At 49.3% G+C, this 18,014-nt stretch overlaps 1 protein-coding gene across 11 annotated transcripts in view; it reads right to left on the reverse strand.

The window, feature by feature from the left end:
• ATG9A (autophagy related 9A) overlaps nucleotides 1-18,014 on the reverse strand; it is a 302,329-nt gene that overhangs the window by 235,437 nt on the left and 48,878 nt on the right. For all 11 annotated transcript variants that reach the window (XR_015308324.1, XR_015308321.1, XR_015308320.1 and 8 more), the window contains one exon: nucleotides 13,090-13,251. Coding sequence is in view for 3 of the 11 variants with exons in the window: in XM_086954371.1 (XP_086810497.1) it covers nucleotides 13,090-13,251 (162 nt within the window). In the remaining 8 variants the exon portion in view is untranslated. The remainder of the gene's footprint in view (nucleotides 1-13,089; nucleotides 13,252-18,014) is intronic.

The following is an 18,014-nucleotide window of genomic DNA, read 5'->3' on the forward strand; positions in this document are numbered from 1 at the left end:
CCTCGAAAAAAAGGGGGTTGATCCATTCTTTACTGGAAAACTGCTGCAGCTGAAGCAAGTCCAAAAGGCATCCTCACAAACATATATGCCCCAAAGGGAGTAGCAAAAGTAGTAAGTGGTCTGGATTCTGGGTGGAGTTTCATCTGATGGTATGCCATGGACAAATCAATCACAGAGAAAAACTTAGCATCACCTAAAGTGCTCAGCATCTCATTTATATGTGGAAGTGAAAATCTCTCCTCCCATATGTTCTCATTAAGGCTGCGTAAGTCCACACACAAACGAATACCATCTACGCTAGCCTTGGCTACTATGACAATGGGAGCCAACCATTCGGATGATTCTATGGGTTGGATAAAACCCAGCTCACATAACTTGTTTAACTCTTTCTTTAATGGTTCCCTCATCAAAAGTGGACCAGGACGTGGTTTATGCACTATAGGTTTTGCTCCGTGTTTGACTTTTATTCTATGCTAAAAGTCTTTCAACAGGCCAAGATTCTCAGAAAATAATTTTGGATATTCATCACATATGTTAGGAGTGACATTAGAGCAATCATCAGGAATAACTTGATCTTTGTTATCTGGGTCTAATATGATGCCTAGTTCCTTTTGATGTTGCCAACCTAGCAAATTTGTACCCTTTACTACTACGTACCCTTTGCCCACAGTAGATCTCCCTTTAAAATGTACATGCATTTTTACCATGCCCCACCAGGGGTATAGGTCATTTGGTATAACCCTCTGCAGAAATGTCAGGTTTACACATGGAGGGATCTGCAATTCCAAACACTTCCTCGAAATCTGCTTTGTTTAATAAGGTGAATGGGGAACACGAATATGAAAACATAACAACCAGTTTATTGTTGAGGAATACAGCGCATTTAGGATAACTCGGGATGGAGTTACTACCTTCATCTTTTACTTGGACGAAAAAAAATTGGGAATGTTCTCCTTCACTAGTATTAGCCTTTACTTGGTTGTTCTCACCATCTCTGCACACCCTGGCAAAATGTCCCCTCCTGTTGCAATTTTTACATGTAACATTCCGAGCCGAACATTGTAAATTATTAGCTAGGTGGTTACTGCTGCCACACCTAAAACATTACAAAACTGTATTTTCTTTCGTGGTTTTGTTAACATTTACCTCTCTGACTTTGACTTTGAAAACCTCTTTTTGAGCTTCACCATCCAGAACATTGGCAACTATTTCATTGGATGTTTTCATTTCCTTAATACATTTGGCTGTGTGTTCTATAGACTGTGCTAAACTAATCGCCTCCATCAATGTGAGGTGCTTCACTAATCACTTCTCCTGGATTCTACTATTGTTAGTGCACCTAACTAATTGATCTCCCACAAGCGAGTCATTAAGGTCACTAAATCACAAAGCTTGGTTAGACCCCTCAAAGCCGCTACATAGTTAGTCACAGACTCTTGTTTACCTTGAACGCAGCTGAGACATTTATGTCTTTCAAGAACAACATTTACTTTGTCCCCAAAGTGAGTTCCCAAATTCAATAAAGTGATGCTAAATACATCCTGATCTTCATCATTCCTCAAATTCTGGTTTAGGCAAGGTCTTGTATATTTTCCTACCCTGAACACCTAGATTACGTAACAAAATGTGTTGCTTAAGCATAGCAGAAAATCTTTCACCCCCAATCGCAATTACATGACTCGAATAACTTGATCCAATCTTTCCAATGAATTTCTGTTTCTCCTATCTTGTTTAGAAAAGATGGAGGCTAGTTCATGGCTGATACTGCCATATTGTACCAAGAGGCAACTGAGAAAGGACCTAAAAAATAACTATTGATATTTGCCCTTTTAAACCAAAACACACACTAGAAACTGACCCAGTTCAGGAAAATATGTAAGTAAAACACTGGAGTTAGTAAGTCTACTTTAAGCCTTTGGTGTGTATATCACCTTGAAATTTGGATATATACAAAGGAGGTGTGTGTGCCGTGACGCACACACAACACACATTATAAGTGAGTGTGTCACAGTGAAATGACGAGAATTGCACATAGCATGAAAATGGAATACTATTGTAAAGGACGTAACTGGACAACACTAGGGATTAAAGACGATCGCTTCAAGTGGCATACGAAATGTCCAACAGCCCGCAAAGAGAAAGGGCCCTAGGCTGATTAAATATATGGACCACTTCAAAGAAACACACACACAGGGCAACTCCGTAGAGAGATGTAGACTTCCTGAGGTAGAACCACACTCCCATGGTTAAGAAGCAACACCCAGCCGGAGACGCGCTGACGAAGATATGTCCTCGGCCAGGAGGTATGTTCTTCTTGTGTGAGGACCGGCAGAATGAATGAAATGAAATTAAACTTGGTACTTATAGAGTACACAGCTACTCGAATAGAGTGTCCTGGTGCTGTATGAGTCCAAGACATGCACTAACCGTATAACTTGACCATAGGCTTATCTCAAATGGTATTGCTGGAATAACTATGTTTTCAGTTGTCTCCTAAAGATGAGCAGATCGTGAACCTGTCTCAGTGCTAATGGCAGGCTGTTCCAAAGCTGCGCGGCTTGCACCTGAAAGGAGCGGCCACCAATACGGGCGAGGGAAAACATGGGGGAATGTAGTACTGGACTCTTTTCCTGATGTAATAGGCACCTGTCCCGTGCAGAGCTTTAAAGGCCAGAACCAACACTTTAAAGCGGATCCTCTTAAGGATTGGTAGCCAATGAAGGAATTTCAGGTGGGGGGACACCCGTGTTATAGGGCCTAGCATAAGTATCGCCCTAGCCGCGGCGTTCTGGACCATCTGGAGATGTGTCAATAAATATTCCAGAAGACCCAGGTATAGAACGTACACATAGTCCAGCCTTGACACTATCAAAGCCTGGACCATCGTTTTCCTGTGTGCGACTTGAAGTAGGGGGAGAAACTGTGTTAGCATTTTGAGCAGGCCGAAGCAAGACCCAGCTACTGCCTGAATCTGGGCCTTCATAGATAGGTTGCCCTCCAGCTTCACCCCCAGGGTCTCAACCGTCTTTACTGAAGTTGTAGGAGGGGACATGTCCGAGGGCCACCAGTTGAGCCATACGTTGCAAGGGGGAGGCCAAAGAAAATGATCTCCGATTTCTCGGAGTTACACTTGAGTTGGTTCAGTTGTAACCAGGAGAACACTTCTGATAGGCAGGTGTTAATCACACCCCCTCTAAAATCAGCGCCCTTCTCACAGGTGAAGAGAAACTGTGCAGACAGTCAGCCATGAGTGCACTGGCGAGGATAGGTTGTCAGTGAAGAAGGCGAGTGTTTCCTGAGGGAAAACCGCCCTCTCACCTCAAGGAACTGCACGCAGACCAGAGGGGGCAAACACTTCCTCTGAGCACAGCCTACTTCATGGGATGACAGAAAATCCCGCTGAGAAGGCAGCCGCGCACAAAAGCTAACAGCAGATCGATGCAATGCTTAAAGCAGCCTCAAAGCTTTGAAATATCACTCTAGCTCAAGAAAGGAGGAACTCCACAGGAAGGCAGCAGGACGCTCTGGTTAATCAGCCAAAGATCAATCCTGTAGTCACCTGCTTAAGAGACTGCCTGTCGAGAATGCTCAGTAAGCAGGCTGTACTGCAATAGCAGCAGAAAACACCTGAAACAGCTCTGCTACTTGATCCACGATGGAGAGAGTACTGAAAAGGGAGATGACAACTGCCTCCTGCACAATGATTGTCGCCATTATTGCAAGTTCAAAAGATATGAACGTGTAACAACGAGGTAAGAGAAGAACTTCTTTATTGCAGTCATCCACTCGCCAAGACACCAACAGACAACCTCCAACATTCTAAGGTAAACTCCTAAGAAAGATTCTATTATCAAGGAGGGGAGAACCGGGTGGAACCATGTTTAGAGACATTGGGGAGTTTAAAATAGATACAGAATAATAAACATATAGGAAGATTCCAACAGATAGATTATGCTGTAGGTTCTACTAATCATTTGTGGTGACTTGGGATTTCCAACACCTAGATTGTTATCTCACGTTTTTGCAACTGGGCCCTCTTTTCCTTCTAATGTCCCACTATCAATGCTAGTCCCTGACAGTTTTATAAGTTTCCCACAACGTATGTGCGGAGTCTACTGAGCCATGTTTTTATCAAAATATTGCTCCTTGGTCTGTTGAGGGCCCGCCCAAATACAAGGTATCTTTAGGTACCAGGAATTAAGCATCTCTCTTTGTCTATTACTACGATCGCCAGCCCATAGGTTGAGCAGATTGGGGAAAGATTGCAGACGCCTCTGGCGAGGTGGTGAACCTAACCAGTGTGGGGAAGTTAGTGAGCCAGGGTAAGTATATTATTGATGCGCGAAAGGCTCCCATGCGCTCCGGACTGGTATGTGTACTGGCATGCTGTGGGGGTTAAAGGTACGCCACATGTCGACAAGTCCAATCACCGTCATGTAAATGTGTATTTGTAAAGCACAAACTACTCACCCTTACGTGTCTCAAGGCGCTGGGGGCCGTTGTGGAAATTAAGTGAGCTATTTCCCAGGGTCACATGGTGCTGAGATGAGCTGCCGCCAAAGCCGGGGATCGAACCGCGAACCCTGTGCTCCGAAGTCAGCTGCCCTGGCCGCTGCACCACACCTCTCCATCATCATAAAGTCGGCAAACTAGGAGATGTGTATCCATTGTATACACCCATATCAGATAGGAGATGTGTATCCATTGTATACACCCATATCAGATAGGAGATGTGTATCCATTGTATACACCCATATCAGATAGGAGATGTGTATCCATTGTCTGCAACTGCAGAGCCGCTTTGAAATGGTTCTTTCAAGTGTCGGTTCTAGGCTGCTGTTCAGATAAATCCTTTCCCAGCAGGGTAGTCTCCAATTTGGCACACCCACAAGTGAGACAAAAAGACCCCCTACCACACCTCAACCGTACCACCCAGCACCTCTAGCAGTCCTCACTGCTACCACCCCTATCAGTGTTCAGGAAGACTAATCAGCAGCTCCTTGCTAGACAAAAGGCCACACCGAGTATCTAAAGGAGTCTTGCCTCCACTCACCTCACCTCAGTGTCTAGGTTTCCTACCTCCAGCTTCTGGGGTGTGAGCAGTACACAGTCACTTGTCTGGGAAAAGAAACAATGCGCAAGCACAAGCAAAACACCAGATTGCAAATGTATTGGGGCCTGATGTTTCAGCACTACATAAACATGAGCTCCATTATTGCAGTGACTTTCTTTCTAGCAAAAGGTTTTTAAAATATCCAAATATATAAATGTACGTGTCCTTTTGCTTTGCTTGAAATAAAGCAAACAAAGAGAAGATGGACGGAGCACTGAAGCTTTTCAGACACTCACCCCAAGTCACAGATCTGGGTTGAATCCACCATCGTTCTTTAGCTCACTTCGCTACCTCAGTTCAGACCCAGCTATATGCAAATCAATCTTGACCTGTGCCTTATGGGAACAGTCCAGCCCGAACTGCCAAGCCAGATCTTCCCTGGACCGGAAACAAGCATCCTGGGACCGATTTCGGGGTAACCCACCTCTTTAGCCAGGCTAGCTTGAATCCAGTGGCAAAGTCAGCAAGGGACCCATGTCTGGGCATACCCGGCCAACTTAGAGCAAACAAAGCAAAACCAAAGGGGATGATGGACGGAGCGCTCAAAGTTTTCAGACACTCACCCCCAAAAATAATGATGGATTAAACCCCGATATGTGACTGGGGGTGAATGTTTGACAAAGTTCAACATTCCGCCCATCATCTTTTTGTGTTGCCTTTTCACCCTAAGTGGGAAGGGTATGCCCAAATGTTGCTCCTGTGCTCACTACGCCACCGGTTACATGCTATCCTGGCTGATGAGGGGTGATTCCCGGACCCCGGTCCCAGGATGCTGGTTTTCTAGTTTATGGAGGATCTCGCCTTGCAGTTTGGGCTGCACTGTTTCCAACGGGAACAGGTTAAGGTTGATTTTTATATGGATGGGTCCTACCTGGAATGGCATGGCCAGCAAAATAATGATGGATTGAACCCACATCTGTGACTGGGAGTGATTGTTTGACAATGTTCAACATTCCGTCCATCATTTTTTTGTGTTGCTTGAAATAAAGTCATTAATATCTAAAGGAGATGATGTAATTTAAAACTCCTTTAAGAATTGCTATATTTACTATGGGTGTCAGACACAGGTACACAGATCGCAAAGAGAATGAGACACTGGATACCACTGATGTATTCCCTTCTGCAAAGGTACAATATGTGCTCCTCTGTTTCAAGTCACTGATAAATTCTGACCCAATTTCATACAGGGGCGTTGAAAAACGTTCCCCATTCCCTGATTTCCCACCTGGTGCAAGACATCTAGTAGTGAATTAGAGACAAATGGGAAGGGGAAATGCTAATAACTTCCATTAATGACGGCAATCAAATATTTGAGCCGGTGAACAAAGCAACCTACTCCTCATTGTGGGGCGGCTCTAGTGGAAGGCGGTGTAGAGATTCTCCACCCTAACTATGCACTGGGGAGACTCGCAGGAGGATGTTGTGGCCAGGAGGGCACGCAGTAGAAACTCTAGTCCTTCCCTAGGATAGGAGATTTGCGCCCAAGTCGTCTGTAGAAAATAACACAATTTTGGGGAAAAATACGCAAAATGAATAATTCCTCAGAAAGTTGGGTACTCAAACAGCGGTCGACATATATGGCAGAAAGGAATATATTTCGATGATCTGAATGTGGCAGCTAAACAGGGGAATTAGTTGCGAGCCATTGCACCCGAAACATAGGCCGCCTGACGTCCACAGACCATGGCTATAAGACACACACAACAAACATCTCTCCCAATATTCTGCCAGAACATTTCCTCTCACTGCACCAAACCGAAAGAAAAGACGTCAGGAGGCAGCCTTCACCCACCAAGTACTTTAAGCCTGACTCAAATACTATCCCCGATGTGTTCAATATCAAAAGTTTCCATTTGGTTGCTCCAGAAGTAGGAGCTGAGCCAAACTGGGCACAGAATACACAACATAAGATGAACAATATTGAGATGGGTATTGGACGTGGAGGGCTTCTGTCTGCATGGTCATGCTGGGACAGAGAGGGCTTTTCTTAATGCAATGCCTTTGCCCATGCTAATATACCCCACTCTTGGTGGTTGAATTGTGACTTTTTTCTGTTACACAACACATAACTTCTTAAATAATTAAAGTAAAATGAGGAATCTCACAGAATTCATCATTACCTGAGAATATTTCGATAGTACCAGACCCACTAATGACTGGCTTATTTGCACTGAAATGGCCCATTGTGGTTTATAAAAATGCATTCAGAGTTTTCAAAATCGTTCTTCTTGGAAAAAGGAGGTGAATAAGATTATTCAGACAGACACAAACACACCAGCATATGGACACCAGATCTTTCCAGACCTGTGGACACAAACACACCAGCACATGGACACCAGGTCATTCCAGACTTGTGGACACAAACACACCAGTGCATGGACACCAGATCTTTCCAGACCTGTGGACACAAACACACCAGCGCATGGACACAAGGTCATTCCAGACTTGTGGACACAAACACACCAGCGCATGAACACCAGGTCTTTCCAGACTTGTGGACACAAACACACCAGCGCATGGACACCAGGTCTTTCCAGACTTGTGAACACAAACACACCAGCGCATGGACACCAGATCTTTCCAGACCTGTGGACACAAACACACCAGCACATGGACACCAGGTCATTCCAGACTTGTGGACACAAACACACCAGCATATGGACACCAGATATTTCCAGACCTGTGGACACAAACACACCAGCGCATGGACACCAGGTCATTCCAGACTTGTGGACACAAACACACCAGTGCATGGACACCAGATCTTTCCAGACCTGTGGACACAAACACACCAGCGCATGGACACCAGGTCTTTCCAGACCTGTGGACCCAAACACACCAGCGCATGGACACATGGTCTTTCCAGACTTGTAGACACAAACACACCAGCGCATGGACACCAGATCTTTCCAGACCTGTGGACACAAACACACCAGCATATGGACACCAGATATTTCCAGACCTGTGGACACAAACACACCAGCGCATGGACACCAGGTCATTCCAGACTTGTGGACACAAACACACCAGCGCATGGACACCAGATCTTTCCAGACCTGTGGACACAAACACACCAGCGCATAGACACCAGGTCTTTCCAGACCTGTGGACACAAACACACCAGCGCATGGACACAAGGTCATTCCAGACTTGTGGACACAAACACACCAGCGCATGGACACCAGGTCATTCCAGACCTGTGGACACAAACACACCAGCGCATGGACACCAGGTCTTTCCACACCTGTGGACACAAACACACCAGCGCATGGACACAAGGTCATTCCAGACTTGTGGACACAAACACACCAGTGCATGGACACCAGGTCTTTCCAGACCTGTGGACACAAACACACCAGCGCATGGACACAAGGTCATTCCAGACTTGTGGACACAAACACACCAGCGCATGGACACAAGGTCATCCAGACTTGTGGACACAAACACACCAGCGCATGGACACCAGGTCTTTCCAGACCTGTGGACACAAACACATCAGCGCATGGACACAAGATCTTTCCAGACTTGTGGACACAAACACACCAGCACATGGACACCAGGTCATTCCAGACTTGTGGACACAAACACACCGGCGCATGGACACAAGGTCATTCCAGACCTGTGGACACAAACACACCAGTGCATGGACGCCAGGTCTTTCCAGACTTGTGGACACAAACACACCAGCGCATGGACACCAGATCTTTCCAGACTTGTGGACACAAACACACCAGTGCATGGACACCAGGTCATTCCAGACTTGTGGGCACAAACACACCGGCGCATGGACACCAGGTCTTTCCAGACCTGTGGACACAAACACACCAGTGCATGGACACCAGATCTTTCCAGACTTGTGGACACAAACACACCAGTGCATGGACACCAGGTCTTTCCAGACCTGTGGACACAAACACACCAGTGCATGGACACCAGGTCATTCCAGACTTGTGGACACAAACACACCAGTGCATGGACACCAGGTCATTCCAGACTTGTGGACACAAACACACCAGTGCATGGACACCAGGTCTTTCCAGACCTGTGGACACAAACACACCAGTGCATGGACACCAGGTCATTCCAGACTTGTGGACACAAACCCACCAGTGCATGGACACCAGGTCTTTCCAGACTTGTGGACACAAACACACCAGCGCATGGACACCAGGTCTTTCCAGACTTGTGAACACAAACACACCAGCGCATGGACACCAGGTCTTTCCAGACTTGTGAACACAAACACACCAGCGCTTGGACACCAGGTCTTTCCAGACCTGTGGACACAAACACACCAGCGCATGGACACAAGGTCATTCCAGACTTGTGGACACAAACACACCAGTGCATGGACACCAGGTCTTTCCAGACCTGTGGACACAAACACACCAGCGCATGGACACAAGGTCATTCCAGACTTGTGGACACAGACACACCGGCGCATAGACACCAGGTCTTTCCAGACCTGTGGATACAAACACACCAGCGCATGGACACAAGGTCATTCCAGACTTGTGGACACAAACACACCAGTGCATGGACACAAGGTCATTCCAGACTTGTGGACACAAACACATCAGCGCATGGACACCAGGTCTTTCCAGACCTGTGGACACAAACACACCAGCACATGGACACCAGGTCATTCCAGACTTGTGGACACAAACACACCAGTGCATGGACACCAGGTCTTTCCACGCCTGTGGACACAAACACACCAGTGCATGGACACCAGGTCTTTCCAGACCTGTGGACACAAACACATCAGCGCATGGACACAAGGTCTTAGCAGACTTCTGGACACAAACACACCAGTGCATGGACACCAGGTCATTCCACACTTGTGGACACAAACACACCAGCGCATGGATACCAGGTCTTTCCAGACGTGTGGACACAAACACACCAGCGCATGGACACCTGGATAAACGCCTCTTCAGCGCCCGCCATCGCCATCCCAGACGGCTACAAGATCATCCGAAGGGACCGCATCAACCAGACCGGAGGAGGCATCGCCATCATCCACAGGAACAACATCCGCATCACGACCAAAACCGACGACACCCTCACAACCGCCGAGCACCTGCACTTCCAGGTCCACATCAACCCCAAGACCACCCTCAGAGGCACCCTCATCTACAGACCCCCGGGACCACGCACACAATTCAGAGAAGACATCGCCGACTTCATCAGCCCGCACGCCCTCCTCTCCGTTGACTACATCCTTCTCGGGGACCTCAACTTCCACCTGGAGGACAACAACGACCGCAACACCACCACCCTGCTGGACAACCTCGCAAACCTGGGACTCAAGCAGCTGGTGACCACCCCCACCCACTACGCCGGACACACACTCGACCCCGTCTTCTCATCCAGCAAGGACATCGCCTTCAACCATGCCACCGGACTCCACTGGACGGACCACAGCTGTGTCCACTTCAGCGTCAGAAGGACCACGATCCACCACCACCAGCAACAGGTTGCACGCAGAAGCTGGAACAAGATCACAGCAGACCAGCTCGCGCCCTCCCTGAGCATGAACCGCCCCACCAGCGCAACGAACCCAAGCCAGGCATCCACCAACCTCGCAAAGTGGATCAGCAACTGCGCAGACGACCTCGCACCTCAGAAGACCCCGCCGAGCAGACCCGGCAGCAAGAAAGCCCCTTGGTTCACCGACAAACTCAAGAGCTCCAAGAAGAACTGCCGAGCCCTCGAGAAAACCTGGCGCAGAGACCCAACACCGGACAACATGACTGCCCTCAAGCTCGCCACCCGAAAACACCACCAACTCATCCACGCCACCAAGAAAACCGCATTCAAGGAACGACTGGACAACAACGCACACAACAGCAAGGAACTCATCAACATCGTTAAAGAGCTCTCCAACCCCAACGCCGGAAACAACAACATCACCCCGTCGCAAGACCTCTGCAACTCCCTCGCCTCCTACTTCCACAACAAGATCGCGGACATTCACAACAGCTTCAGCACTCAACCGACGCACGCCACGACCGAACCACTGCCCCCCACCGCCACCCTCGCGCCTGGACCCCGATCAGCACCGAAGACACCATCCGCACAATGAACTCCATCCACTCCGGATCTCCTACCGACCCCTGCCCTCACCACGTCTTCAACAAGGCCGACACTGTCATCGCACCCCACCTGCGGGACATCATCAACACCTCCTTCGACACCGCTACCTTCCTGGAGAGCTGGAAGCACGCCGAACCCAGCGCTCTACTAAAAAAGCCATCAGCCGACCCCACCGACCTCAAGAACTACCGCCCCATCTCGCTGCTCCCGTTTCCTGCAAAAGTCATCGAGAAGACCGTCAACAAGCAGCTGGCCGCCTTCCTCGAGACGAACGGATCCCTCGACCCCTCGCAGTCTGGCTTCCGGGCCAACCACAGCACCGAGACCGCCCTGATCACAGCCACCGATGACATCCGAGCACTGCTCGGCAGCGGAGAAACAGCAGCCCTCATCCTCCTAGACCTCTCCGCGGCCTTCGACACTGTCTGCCACCGTACACTAGTGCAGCGACTCAGCAACGTCAGAATCCAGGAGAAGGCACTGGAGTGGATCACCTCCTTCCTCACCGGAAGGACACAGAGAGTCCGCCTCCCCCCGTTCAGGTCTGAAGCCACCAAAGTCATCTGCGGCGTTCCTCAAGCCTCCTCGCTCAGTCCAACCCTCTTCAACGTCTACATGTGCCCCCTCGCAGACATCGCACGCCAGAACAACCTCAACATCATCTCCTACGCCGACGACACCCAGCTGATTCTCTACCTCACCAACGACCCTGCCACCGCCAGAGCCAACCTTCACGAAGGGATGAAAGAGGTAGCCGAATGGATGAAGAACAGCCGCCTGAAACTGAACTCGGACAAAACGGAAGTCCTCATCCTGGGATCCTCACCCTCCGCCTGGGACGACTCCTGGTGGCCCCCTGCCCTAGGCAGCGCACCCAAACCAACAGACCACGCACGCAACCTGGGCTTCATCCTGGACTCCTCGCTCTCCATGACCAGACAAGTCAACGCCGTCTCCTCGTCATGCTTCAACATCCTGCGCATGCTACGTAAGATCTTCTGGTGGATCCCCACCGAGACCAGGAAGACGGTCACCCAGGCCCATGTCACCAGCCGTCTGGCCTACGGCAACTCCCTCTACGCCGGAACCACCGCCAAACTCCAGAAGAGACTCCAGCGGATCCAGAACGCCTCAGCACGACTCATCCTGGACATTCCCCGTCACAGCCACATCTCCGGACACCCGAGAGACCTGCACTGGCTCCCGGTCAACAAGAGAATCACCTTCCGACTCCTCACCCACGCACACAAAGCCCTACACAACCAAGGCCCAGGATACCTCAACAGCTGCCTCAACTTCTACGCTCCCAAACGCCAGCTTCGATCGACCGGCCACGCCCTCGCCGCCGTCCCCCGCATCCGAAGAGCCACCACAGGGGGACGGTCCTTCTCCTACCTCGCCGCCAAGACATGGAACTCCCTCCCGACCCACCTCCGCCTGACCCAGGACCACCTCGCCTTCAGGAAGCAACTCAAGACCTGGCTGTGCGAGCAGTAGCGGACCCCCCTCCCCTAGCGCCTTGAGACCCTCTGGGTGAGTAGTGCGCTATATAAATGCATTGATTGATTGATTGATTGATTGATTGACACCTGGTCTTTCCAGACCTGTGGACACAAACACACCAGCGCATGGACACCAGGTCTTTCCAGACCTGTGGACACAAACACACCGTAAATGTGCCCAAGCCCAGTGATCTGCACAAGCTTTCGTACATACACGAAGCCATCATTCATACAAGCCCCCTCCTTGGTTTGTGGGCACACGCAAATCCTCAATGTGTGCCGGTCCCTCAGTCTCACCTGCTCACACATGCACAAATACTGCCCCTTCCACAGATGTCCTCCCTCTGCAGAATCAGGAGAAACACTGAGAGTTACCTGGTGCTGCACACGACAGGGGGGAGAAAGGCATCTGGAAGGGTGACCTTGCTGTGCTCGCCCGCATGTTGGCTGTGATTCAACTGTTTGTTGGCAAAAAGGATGTCGTAGTCCACGCAGCTGACGAGGAAGGTTGTAAAGGCGACCACGAAGATGAACTGTCTGTAAATGGCAAGCGAGAAGATGTGTAAGGGCAGGTCCTTAAGAAGAGAGGAGTGAGCATTGGCAACAGGGAGCTTGTGAAGGAGAGTACATCTGGGGTGTCTGTATTGTCTGGTAGCGGACAGAGACACATTCACGCTAGAGAGCAGTAGGTAAGCAACATCATACAACCCCATGGGCGCATGGCCGGTCAGTTCATTAAATTATACTTCTTTTACTACTTTAAATCATTTTACTTAACATCATTTCCTATGGGTTTTTTTTTTTAAGCCCCTACATCCATTATTCACTATGGGGAGTGTTGCAGCATCCATTAATTACTGGAACCTCCTGAGGCTCAGCCGGGAGTAGTTTGCTTCGCTCGAGAGACCCGCTCTTTTTTATATTTGACAGCATCTCTTTTAAATTGCACTTTCTTGAGTTGTAGGCACCCGCTCTTACCTGTGCTGGCACCCTCACAACAGCGGATTTTAGCGCTGTAGGGGAGAAGTGCAGACTATCCTCTGCCGCCATCACACACGCCCAGCCACGGGACACGCCCACCTGAGGCCACATCCACCGCAACCTGCCCCCGCCCTATAAACATGTGCATTTTTCGGAAGCGCAGCGGACGAGCGCAGCGGGCGCGTTGTAGGCGCGCCGGAGTTGCGCCAGAGTTAAGCCCGTCTGCGCCCGTCCGCGACTGGCCGGGGCAAGGGGCAGGGGATGCTGGCCATTTTATCTCATACACGGCCAGACACTTGATGGACCTCAACTCACCCGGACTGGCTCTCCCCTCAGCCACCAGGGGAAAACTCACTGCACTTGACATTCTATGCAACCCCCCCCAACACGATCCCCTTACTCCCCAGATTACTCCTGCACCGAGCCATTACACAATTCGGGTACTATTTCTAAATACCCGCTCTATGGTCAGACACCAAGTAGATATCTTCACCCTGCTAATCCAAGAAAAGCCTGACCTACTTCTGTTGACCGAGTCTTGGCTCACAGAGGATTCCCTCCCTGACATCCTAGCAGCCCTCCCTCCAGAGTATTTCATCCTTCATGCTGACCGGACCGCCGATCATCCCGGCGGGGGGGTAGCGGCCATTGTCTCTAAACGATTCCATCTCATTTCCTCGTCATCATTTGAGCTCCCACATGTAGAGAATTTGGTCATTAACCTGGGTACGGAAGCTGGGGCTTTTTCTTTTGCCCTTTTATATCGCCCCCCCCGCTCCATGCCGGATTTTGCCGAGAAACTATGCGAACATCTGACTGCTCTTTTGCCTTCAGTCTCTACGTTCGCCCTATTTGGGGACTTTAATCATTGGTTCAATGACGATAAAGCTGGGCCACAAGCCACAGCGCTATCCGAGACTCTAACCAGCCTGAACATGAGTCAGCATGTTATCTCACCCACACATGTAAAAGGCCATATATTAGATCAGATCTGGACTTTGAATTTATCCCTTTCACCACCTTCCACGTCTCCATGTGTATGGTCAGACCACTATATAGTCGAGACGACTATCACTCTCAGTGGGCGTGCAAGGGCCCCCTTGATGGCCGGCGGCTCCGCACGCAAATGGAACAATTATGACTCCAAGGGATTCTTAGCCACCCTGGCCTCTACTCGTCCAACCACCTCCCCTGTTGACGATGTCAACAGGATTGACACTAACATCCGAGGCTGGTTAAAAAGGGCCAGTGATCAATTTGCCCCAGTAATTAAGTTTCCCCGCACTAGACATCTGAACGCTAACCGGTGGTTCTCGGAAAACCTCAAGAAAATAAAACTGGAGGTGCGTCAATCAGAACGCATCTGGAGGCGAGACTATTCCCTGTCATCCAGACAGAAATATGTAACAGCTCGGAGAGAATATAAATTAGCTATCCTCTCAGCCAAATCTGAGCATATCTCCGACAGAATTTTCTCAGCCACCAACAAATCCTGTGAGGTGTTCAGGATCATGAACGAACTGACCACGGATAATAGGACCCTCCCAGCCCAACTCCCGACCAAAGAGACCTGCGAGACCCTCAATCTTTTCTTCACCGAGAAGATTATCAAGATCAAAGATTCTATCACCTCGGTTCCACTACCGTCACCTCCTCTTGATACTTCTCCGAACAATTGCTCATCTCTCACCTTGCTACCTATTTTAGACCCCCCCTACCTTAGCGAAATTAGCCAATCGCGTGAAATCTGGCTCCCCGGACGACCATTGTCCTCCAATGGTGCTCCGGGATGTCTGTCTTGAGCTGCCGGAATGCATACTGCCTCTCCTGAATACTTCGCTCACCTCTGGCACAGTCCCTGGCTCCTTCAAGGAAGCCATTCTTGTGCCGCTTCTGAAGAAGCCAGGGGCTGATGCGGCTGAACCTTCTAATTATCGCCCAATATCCCTGCTGCCTTATTTTTCCAAACTGCTCGAAGCCCATGTCACCGGGTGTCTCTCCAATTTCATCGAGAGCTCTCGCTTCCTTGAGCCTAATCAGGCTGGCTTTAGGCCAGCCCACTCCACGTAAGCTGTTATCCTGGCAGTTATGGACACTTTAAGAGGGAATGCAGATGCCAAGAGACCACAGGCGCTGGTCCTTTTGGATCTATCTGCCGCGTTCGACACGGTGGATCATGACATCCTTCTCCACCGTGTCGGACAGGCTGGCATTCAGGGCGCAGCCCTTAGGTGGGTGGAGTCATTCCTGACAGGAAGATCACAAGCTGTACGCCTTGGCCCCTTCACCGCATCAAAATCCCCAATCACCTGTGGTGTCCCTCAAGGTTCCTCTCTCTCCCCGCTATTGTTTAATCTTTATCTCCGTCCCCTGATTCATTCTCTTCATAATTGGGACGTTACCGTCTTCAATTATGCTGACGATTTGCAGCTCATCTTCCCCCTTGATTCTCCCCAGGCAATCAACAACTTCCATGCCGTTATGACTCATATCCAACAATGGATGAATTTGAATCAGCTAAAATTAAATCCTGGAAAGACCGAGCTACTTCTCCCCGGTTCCAGTGCTGTACACTGGGGTCCGCAGTTCTGGCCCCCCGTTTTGGGTCCCCCTCCTACACCACTCAAGGCCGTCAAGAGTCTGGGGGTGACGATCGACGCCGAATTGTCGCTTAAAGCTCAAGTAGGGACCATGATCTCTTCGTGCATGTTCCAACTTCGAAAGATCCAGAAGATCAGACACCTACTCCCACATGCGGCTCTGTGTCAGGTCGTCATGTCCCTTGTCTTGTCGCGCCTTGACTTTTCTAACTCCCTTTACCATGCACTTCCACGAGCTCTCCTACATCGTCTTCAGGTTGTACAGAACCAGGCAGCCCGCCTGATATTTAAGATCCCTAGGTGGCAATCCGCGAAGCGTTTGCTCCGCGAGCTTCATTGGTTGCCAGTGAAGGAGAGAGCTGCCTTCAAGATGGGCTGCATGGTATTCAAATCCCTTCACTGTCCCTGCCCCGCGTTTATAAAATCTCTGGTCACCTTGTATCAACCTGCACGCTCCCTCCGTTCAGCTTCCCTTCATTTGGTCGTCACTCCTAAATTCAAACTTAATAAGTTTGGAGGTCGTCGATTTGCCTCGTCGGCCCCCAAACTTTGGAACTCCTTTCCTCTGGCCATTAAATCCAGCAATTCTCTTCTTCAGTTCAGGAAATCCCTCAAAACTTTTCTTTTCACTCTGTCAGGATAAACTCTCCTTGCCCTCACCTCAGTTGTCCTCCCAGTAAGCGCCAAGAAACCCTCGGGTGTTAGTGCGCTCAATAAGTGTCATTTAACATAACATAACATGCTGGCCAACCGTGGTGCTGGACTCTCTTCAGCTCTGAACAAGAATCATTTCCTATTGTTTTAAATCCCTTTTTTGGCTGCAGTAACTTCAGAAGTGCAGTTTGTGAATAGCAATCGACTTGCTCTTTTAAGAGTGATGTACGTCCCTTACTAAATCCCTCCTTAAACCTTATTACTCCTTCCTAAACACCACCTATTTTGTAGTAAGTATGCCCTATTTTTCAATCACTTTTTCTGCTGACCCTGACAGTTGCTACTAGTTATCAAACTTACATGTGTGAGCCTCTCCCCATAGGAAAGACAGGCGAGCTGGATATTTACCCTCGTAGGTTTGGGGGTAGCATGAGCTTGCTGCACTCCAGGGGTCCTAGTGTAATACTACTAAACATGCTACAGAACGACGTTTTGTAAAGAGCCCCTGCAAGTCTAATTGAGGGTTTCTGTGAAAGGGCCCCCAAAGTAACCTTAAGATGGACAAGCACTGTCCCCGGAAGAGAGGCAACACTCATATTTATACCATTACATGTTATGCACTGCGAGGAAATATGGGTACTATGCTTTGTTTCTTCCAATCAGCAATCCGAATTCTTACACTTTCTGTCCAATTGTCTCACTGCACTTTGCCACTCAACGAAAGGAAATGTTCATGATAAGAAAACTGTATTACTACGCTGGGCATTTTGGATATTCTGCACTGAATTGCACTTTTCAACCTGTTCTTTAGAAAACGTTTGTCTTTGCAAGCCTCATCTACAGACCGATTCAGCTTTCTTTTGTGGACAATACCAGTGCTTGCAGTGGGCTTTAGGTCGGCCCACTAATCACCACTGTCTCATTTGTCTAAGGGCCTAATTATGACTTTGATGATCCAGGGACCACTGTCATCATTTGGCAGTCCGACCGCCTTATTACGATGCGGCGGCGTGACAGCCAACTGACCGACTCCAGAATGCCACGATCTGAGCTCCCTCATGGATG

This window comes from Lissotriton vulgaris, chromosome 2_1, assembly GCF_964263255.1.
Source record: "Lissotriton vulgaris chromosome 2_1, aLisVul1.2, whole genome shotgun sequence".
NCBI lineage: Eukaryota > Metazoa > Chordata > Amphibia > Caudata > Salamandridae > Lissotriton > Lissotriton vulgaris.